At 23.1% G+C, this 8860-nt stretch overlaps 1 protein-coding gene across 1 annotated transcript; it reads left to right on the top strand.

The window, feature by feature from the left end:
- Positions 1 to 304: 304 nt before the first annotated feature.
- Positions 305 to 7697, top strand: LOC145830022 (retinol dehydrogenase 13-like). The gene is made up of 6 exons (XM_082937917.1): positions 305 to 552; positions 1342 to 1480; positions 2625 to 2734; positions 4170 to 4341; positions 5289 to 5505; positions 7126 to 7697. The coding sequence occupies exons 1-6, from the start codon at positions 343 to 345 to the stop codon at positions 7229 to 7231; spliced, it is 954 nt and encodes a 317-aa protein (XP_082794043.1). The 5' UTR covers positions 305 to 342; the 3' UTR covers positions 7232 to 7697.
- Positions 7698 to 8860: the final 1163 nt, after the last annotated feature.

The following is an 8860-nucleotide window of genomic DNA, read 5'->3' as shown; positions in this document are numbered from 1 at the left end:
TTATTTAAGCACTGACGAGGTCTTTGACCGAAACTTATTTTGTAAAATAAATTTTTGAAAGAATAAATTCATTCCTAATTCTGTTTCAAAATTACCAATTATTTGAATCTACTGTTTCCTAATTTGCATATAGTCTAATTAGTCTGACTTAATATATAAAATTAATGAATTTTGAAAAATGTACAATAAATTTATGATTTCTCTACTTATAAAACTGATTATTAACAGTTTATAAAAGCTATACTTAGCTTTATAAAACTATAAAAAAATTCTCACTTTTAACTAAATTTTTACTTCAGTAAAACTTAAAGCATCAGATTAAAGTACTTTGTGGAAAAAATAATGGCTAATAGTGAGAAAGATGAAAAGTCTGTTGTTTCCCAAAAAAAAGGATGGGTAAAATGTGATGTTAAGCTTGATGGAAAAGTTGTAATTATAACTGGAGGTAACACTGGAATTGGATATGAAACTGCTAAGGATTTAGTGCAAAGAGGAGCAAAAGTGTACATTGCTTGTAGAAACGAAGAAAAAGGTAATGCTGCTAGAAGTAAGGTTTGTGTTTTTATGTCTCCTATATTTACATTTCAGTATTAAAAAATCATATGATATATACTTTTTGTCTTTATTATTATTTTTTTATATGTTATAGCTTCTTAGTAACAAGCATGACTCACAATAATTTCATCTAGCTATTATTTGTTGATAAGCTTTGTTAAAAGTGTTGTAAAGTTTTTAAAAAAGGATGTTTTTGTTTGTTTACTCAATGGATTTAAGCTAATAAAAATAAAATCACAATAATGTTTACTAGTTGAACATAAAAATTATTACTAACATTTTGCTTCTAAAAACTAAAGTACATAGAAAAATAGTTTGTTTTAAAATTTCATAATTAAAACTCTAATAATTTAAAAATAACAAACTTGTTATAAACTTGCAGGATTCTAACTTTTAAGTTATAAACTTGTACTTGTTTATAACTTCCACCTCTTCAACTTACTAATGGTTTTGGGGTTAAAGCTACCCGTTAAAAAATAATAACTATGTTATTACGGTACACTAACTCAAGTTGATAAAGTGTGATTTAAAAATTATACGAGTTATATACATTAAAAGTAAAAATATATATTTTTTAAAATTAAAAGTTAAAAATATTAACCTTGTATAGATTTTGGAGTTCGGAAAAGGGTAATTGATGGTACATTTCTTATAAAATATTCATAAACTACTAAGTATAAGTAAATTAATTTACTTTTTGTAAGTTACTTATTTAACTATGATTTATCAATTATTTTGGTTTTTGATAAAAAAAAAGTATTTAACTTAAAGACGCTTAAATTTCAGATTATAGAAGATACAAAAATTGATGAAAAACTTTTGATAACTAAACAACTAGATCTAGCTTCACTACAATCAGTTAAAAGTTTTTCTGAAAGTATAAAAGAAAATGAAGAAAAAATTGACATTCTTATTAACAATGCAGGTTATCTTATGCATAAGTTTCTTAAACTTATGTTTACTTATAAACAAATTTATTTAAAATCGAAAAAGTTTTCTAATAATTTTAATGTAAATATCCTTTGTGCATAGTAATTATTGATATACTGGACTGGGAAATTTTTCTGTAAAAAACCACTAAGCTTATGTGGAAATCCTTAAACATGCTGGATTGTAAATTGTAACTAGTAACATATGTTTCAATATATTTTGTGATAGTGCTTATAGGTTTAAAGTTTTTGAAGTATGTTTAATATTAAGTTGTCAAACTATGCTTTATAATGCTAAAGAAATTAGATTGATTTTATGTTTGATAAAAAAGATCTGAACGAAAAAAATTGGTTGGAATATATTATTGACAACAATTTTGCTTTATTGAGTTAGACTTAAATTTCTATGTGTTAAATTAATGATACAACACAGTTCTACACAGTTTATTAAGAACTTTACTAGATACTCTAGTTAGTACTTTATAAGTACTTAGAAAGCTTCTTTAAGAACTCCTTGAAACTGTTTTGTTTTATTAATTTTACACATAGAAACGTACATCACTTTTAAAAAAGCTAGTGCTTTTTAGATTGTTGTAACTATAAACTATATTCATTTATTAGCTTAATTTCTTTACCAAAAAATTACAGCTACAATACTCTTGAATCACAAATGTACATTACAACTAACTAATGAAACATATTATTTTATAATATAAAATATATTAGTATAAAATTTTTTATTATTTGGACGATAAATTCTGTTAAAACTTATAAAAAACAAAAGTTCACATTTGTTTGTTTGTTTAAATAGTCTTAATGAAATATTTTTTATATAAGTTTAAAATTGTTCTTTTATATCAACATGTTTTCTAAATCTAGTATTGACAAAGTGTTTCATTGATTTGTAAACCACTTAAGTAGTTTAGTTTTATCTAAAACTTTGACTTAAGAAGTCTTAGATTAGTTTCAGAAATTGAGAAAATGTTTTTACAGTTCACATTAAAGACTTTAATTTTTTTTATTAGGTTGAACTTTATTTGAAATTCGAAGTTATAATGAATAAAATATTTATCTGTAAACTATATAATGTATAGAATAGTTTCAATCTATATGAAAGCTTCTAACTGTTTTTAATCATAGGAGTAATGTCATGCCCAAAATCAGAAACATCAGATGGTTTTGACATGCAGTTTGGAACAAATCATTTGGGACATTTTCTACTCACTAACTTGCTCCTTGACAATATCAAGGTTTATGCTTTTGTTAAAAAAATAAATAATATTTAGTTTGAAAAGTTTTTTGTAGCAGTTTCAAAATACTATTATTAAAAGTGTTGTTTTGTTTGTGTTTGATGATAAAATTTATATGATGCTTGAGCCACATTTTGTGTTACAAGTTTTTTTAAATTAACACGTTTATCCAGTTTCCAGTAAAACCCAATATAAGAAGGGTAACATCTATTATACATGTTATTTGCTTGAAATGAAGTCACGTGTTTATGAGCAATTTTTGGTCTAAAAGAAACCCTGTTGTAAATAGTGGTTTAAAGGAATTATATTACAACATAACTTTTGACCTTTTTACTAATCAATTTGTTTCTTAACAAAATTAAAGTTTCTCTTTTTAATATACAGTTTAATATTTAATTTTAAAAAATTAATATAAAGTTTTTTATTAATTAAAAAAAAATTATAACTGTTTAGAATTTTTTTGATGTATGTACTTGACCACTGTTCTACACTTATTAAGGGCACAAATTAATTTTTGTTAGTATATTACTTTGATAAAAAGTTACTACAAAGTTTGTTACATTTAAAGTTAAAATGTATTTTTTTAAACATAAATTTTTGATGAAATAGTCCCAGTAAAATATAAATATTTTCGTTTTTTTAATAAAGTAATTTAATAAAACAGTATATTTTAGATTTAGTTCTATAGAAAAAATATTTTGTAAATAATATATTTTATTGATGCCTAAATAGTTTCTAATGGCATTAAAAATTCTTAAATTTGTAAGAACTTCTCAACCATGAATAATAACTAATCAGTTTTCTACTTGTTGTTAAAGTTATACAAATTATTTTTTATTACTAATTAAGTTTACTTTTAATTTAAAATTAATAGTTTTTTAAAAGAGTTTTAAAAAATCTTAAATAATTGAATATCAAATTTTGATATGATAAAACTCTCAGTTCTTATTTGAAAATTACTGTTTTAATTTTACTTTATTAACTAGAATAAAAGAAGTAAAAGTGCTAAATATAAGTTTATAACTACAAGTTAAAAACATAGTTTAACGTTACATATGTTTGAGAACTAGTTAAAACTAAAATATCAAGGAAACTTTTATAAAATATTTTTTTAAATGCAATACATGAATTTAGATTTAATTTTCCATGGTCTAGATAAGGTTCAGAAAAGCCAAGTTTAAAACCTTAGCGTTTCATTAAACACAAACTGTGCTTGCTAAACGATTTCAAAACTGTATAAAGTGGCTACCTATACTTTTCTTTCGAAAGAAATATGTTCACTGTTTTTTATGTTACAACATACAAAAGTTTATAAGAAACAAACAAATATAATATTATCAGAGTGAATTTTAAATGTGCATCCTGAATAACTAACTAATATTTTTTTAAATTAACTTATAACTGATTTTGAAAATATTTATTTGTTTATAAACAGGCATCATCACCAAGTAGGATAATAAATGTGTCCTCAGGCGCTCATAAAGGTGCAAAAGGTTTGGACTTTGATGATTTGAATAACAATAAAAGTTATACTCCCTGGAGTGCATATTGTAGAAGCAAGCTTGCTAACATACTCTTCACCAGAGAACTTAGTAAAAAGTTAGAAGGTGTGTTTTTCAAACACTTTGTTTGTTACATAAATTCTGATATTTAGCTAATTTTAGAAAACAAAAAAAGTATTATTAAATTATAAAAAAAAAAAAGTTAAGAATTAAATTATGATGGTTACTTGAAAATTTTTCCAAAAAAATTAAGTTTTCAATAAATAAAATATGATTATATAGTGTTTTTTCCGTTTTCTAATGATTTGATTTACCACTAGGATTAAAAAAGCTTTTTAAAAACTATCTAAATTTTTTTGAATTTGGCAACAAATGAGAAGTTTCTTTAAAGAAATAAATTTTTAACTATAAATGATTATTTAAAATATATATAAAGCTGTAAATATGTTTAGTTTGGAAGTTAGTAAAATAAACATTGAAAACAAAACAGGATTAAAAAGTTACTAAAACTAGTCTGTAAAATTTTATTTTTATTATTATTTAACACAGATTTTGTAATTTTTTTTATCTAGTATTGGAGATTCTATTGTATTAGCGTATTTTATGCTGCTTGTAAGCAAAATAGTATTTACCTAATCCATTATAAAATAAAATTTAAAATAAATTATACTACCTATAAAAGTAATGTTTTTTTCCTTTCTTTTTCTTTTTAGCTCATTATAATTTTGATTAAGTTGGGTATGCAACTCAATTACCAAAAGGTCTTTTTGTGTATCCTGGTCCTTGAACCAAAAAATTTTGAGAAATTTTTTGTTTTTGTTCAATAAACCTTTATTTTTACAAAGCTGTTAATTAACTTTTTAAACTTGAATGTTTTGAAATATAAAATGTTTGCAGAGAAATATAAAAAGTATTTTGTTAAATTAAAAGGATTTTTTCGCTTTTTAATTAATTTATTATCTTTGAAAAACATTTATAAAATTCCTATTAAATAAATGCTTAAAAACATTTTCGTTCGGTATAAAAACTGATCAAGTGTATATATAAAAAAGGTACTGGAGTGACTGCGAACAGTTTACATCCGGGAGTGGTTCGCACAGAGTTGTGGAGGCACATGTTCGACAAGAAGAGTTTTTGGAGGAGAGCAGCCGAGACACTGATGACTCCGATCATAAGCATGACGTTCAAAACACCGGAGCACGGAGCGCAAACATCGATATACTGCGCCGTCGCCCCTGAACTCACCACTGTTACTGGGAAATATTTCAGGTTTGTTTTTACTGTACTACAACTTTATTTTTTGATAAGCAAGAATGTAATTGTTAAAATATTTCGCAACATGAGAGCTTTTAAACTTAATGAAATTTATTAAACTTAACATTAGAAAAAATTTCCATAACAGTTATAGGAAAGAGAAGTTAATATATTTTTGAAGTTTATTTGTTTTGATACAAATTAAAGTAGAATAAATTTTGATACCATTTAAGTGCTTTTTAAATACAGCGTTTATCATCAAAAATGCTTAATCATGGTTATATTTCAAAATTTTAACGCAAAATCACAATTAAATTTCAAACGTTTATTGTTTCAATTTTATTCTAGCTCGTTAAAAAAAGATAAAATGTTTTTATATGTTTAGTAGATTTTTTTACATTTTGTTGTTTAAGTTTTTCGTAGTATTAATTTTGTATTTAAAGTATTTTAAGTATTAGTATTTTTTAATAAAATGTTAATAATTAACTTTTTATAAAATCTAAAAACTGCATAGCCTATTTGATTTAAATTAAATTAAAAAAGTTTAAAATTAAACAATAAGTGTACAAGTCTACAAAAAATTAAGTTAAAGTTTTTAATATAACACATTAATTTTGTTTTTTAAAAGCCTCTAAATAAAAAGAATAAATAATAAACAAAAAAAAAATTTTTTTTTTTGCTCAGGTAATTAGTATAGTTTGTTGTAGGTCTAAGTGTAAATTAAATTTATTATATTTTTTTAATTGTAAATGAATACCTAAAGTATGTCTACTATTGTATAAATTTAAACATTTAAATAAAATTAGGAATTTTGAAATTAATTATTGGCAAATATTATTGAGCCGTATACGTCTTAAATAACCAAAATATAGTAACATAACAGTTTTCAACTTAAATTAATTTCAAATTACGCGAAAGTCATAAGAGTATTGACCACGATTTCCCAAAGTGGGCCAAGTTGGTCCCCTTGGAAGCCATGAGGTAATTATTTGAAACTTACATTAGATATTCTGATGAAAAGCAAAAAAAAAATCATATGCGTTTTTAATGGTTGTTTTAAAACTATACTAGATGATATACAAAAATGTTAGGAAACTTAGGAGGCAATAAGCTGAAAAAGGGGATGCCACAAGGCCATAATTTGAAACTTACACTAGATATTCTAGAGTTGATGATGAAGAGCAAAAAAAAAGAAGATCTTAGGCGTTTTTAAAAGTAGATTTTTGAGAAATATTGTTTGAGGAGGAAAAGCTTTTTTAATTTCTTTTATAAAAAAAGTTTAGGAAACCCTGGTATAGACTGACGAAATCATTATTGTTGTAATAAATTAAGTACTCAAAATAACTGTTTTGAGTGTTATAGTTTTTACTAATATATTGTAATTTTGATATAGTTATTTTTAAACTTTTAAAATACTGTACTAACTTTTTCAAAAAAAAAAATTGCATTTTTATTTTTAATAAAGTTTTTAACTTTTACTATTTTCTTAAAATTACTAAAAGTACCTTAAAGTACTTGATATATAAATTTATTTGATTTTGAAAACTAAACTTTAAATTTAGTAGAAAATTAGAACTATAAACTTTTTATTTGTATATTTTAAAATAATGTTGATTATACATAATTTATTTGCAGTGATTGCGCAGTAAAAAGTGAGACAAACTACGCTAAAAATGATGAAGATGCAAGAAAGTTGTGGGCTGAAAGTGAAAAACTAGTTGGTTTGAACTCAGAACATTAAATTGAATGATGTTCCATAAAACATAGCAAAAAGTGCGGTTGACAAATTGCAACTGAAAAAAAATACAGTATAAAAGTTTAAAGTAGTGCTTCTAAATATACTTTTAATTTAAAATAACTTTTTTGCGCCTATACGTAAGCAAGCTTTACAATTATTTAAATTAAACTATTTAAAATTTAATTTTATATATATGTAAATCATAAACGTAAACCTCAATTATTAACCCTTTTAATTTTGTTTATAAAATTTTTTTTTTAAGTATAACTATGATCATTAACTTATTTATGTTGTGTTTTACGAAATAGATTTTCTGTTTTTTGTTTGAAAATAATTTTTATTAACTGAAAAGTAAAACTAATTTCAAGGTTTTTCAACATGAATATCTATCACAAGAATTTATTTTGTTTACTAAACAAACATTACTACGACTGAATTTTGTATTTACTTACGTCTTATTTTAGTAATGGTAGTATTTTTTTTCTATAACTTATAAAGGTTTAAATAAGGGCTGTTTCACTAATGTTTTAATAAATACATATTGTGTTCTAGATTTATTTATATTTTACTTGAATAAAATACTTTATAATGTGTATAATACATGTTGATTTTATTTATGTTTTAATTAGTTTTTCTGCTACAATATTTAGGAATCTTATTTAATAAAATGAGAAAACAGTTTATTAACTTGAAGTTACTTTTCATACGATTAATAATAGTTTGTATCTGAATATCGGTTATTTACTTATCACAACTTACATACATATAGAAGAATAGTGTTAAATAGGTAAAAATTATTTTTATAGTAGTAATTGTTTTGTTTTTAATTTAACAAATGCATTAAAATAACACTTTCAATTAAGCTAAGTGAATATTTTAAATTAAACATATACCTACTGTGAATAACGATATTTACATTTAGTACATGTACTAAACTTCATTTGTAGTGCAGTTGAAATATTGTGAATCGATATGCAGTAATTTGTATTATAATGTAACTAAAGCGTTCTCAAAAAATATTTAGAAGTCATTAATAAAAAGTTTTAAATCCATTATTTCAAATTGATTTCATTAAAGTTTTAAGTTTATGAAAGACGAAAATAAAATCAACGCTTAAAAATTTTGGTCAATGGACCTGGCCAGATGAAAGCGGTCTTCAAGATAAATATCAACTGTTTAGTTACCTATTTTAAGTTATAAAGCAAAAACTGTACTTATATAAAAGTAAAATATATATGTAAGTAAGAAAAAGATACATTTTGATAGAAACAAAATACTATGGCATTAACTTAAAATAACTTAACATAAAAAAATAAATTGTATTTATGAAGTTAATTATTTTTTTGCTCATAATAATAAAATTTGGCCTAATGACTTGTTTTAAATAGTATATTACTGTAAAAATGCCTCTATTGATTCAACTTTGACAAGATAACCAAACTAAGCAAAAGAATTGAACTAAAGTTGTTTATTCAATAAATTCTTCATAGAAATTAAACAAATACAAAACTAGCTAAGATCATTTTAATTCATATTTTAATCGTAATTCAGTTAGTAATTAACTTTTTGGCAATTATATCAAAGACTTCGATAAGGTACGTAAAGAAAATAAAAAATAACTTTAAACGAAAT

Source organism: Thalia democratica, chromosome 2 (assembly GCF_965202585.1).
Source record: "Thalia democratica chromosome 2, ktThaDemo2.hap1.1, whole genome shotgun sequence".
Lineage (NCBI taxonomy): Eukaryota > Metazoa > Chordata > Thaliacea > Salpida > Salpidae > Thalia > Thalia democratica.
The sequence above is the reverse complement of the archived record's forward strand: the minus strand, read 5'-3'. Positions and strand labels throughout refer to the sequence as shown.

Excerpts from the sequence above, each read along its gene's own strand:
- LOC145830022 (XM_082937917.1), top strand. The coding sequence starts at position 343 with ATGGCTAATAGTGAGAAAGATGAAAAGTCTGTTGTTTCCCAAAAAAAA. Across the intron at positions 2,735-4,169 it reads TGCTCCTTGACAATATCAAG|GCATCATCACCAAGTAGGAT; the intron begins GTTTATGCTTTT and ends GTTTATAAACAG. Across the intron at positions 5,506-7,125 it reads GTTACTGGGAAATATTTCAG|TGATTGCGCAGTAAAAAGTG; the intron begins GTTTGTTTTTAC and ends ATTTATTTGCAG.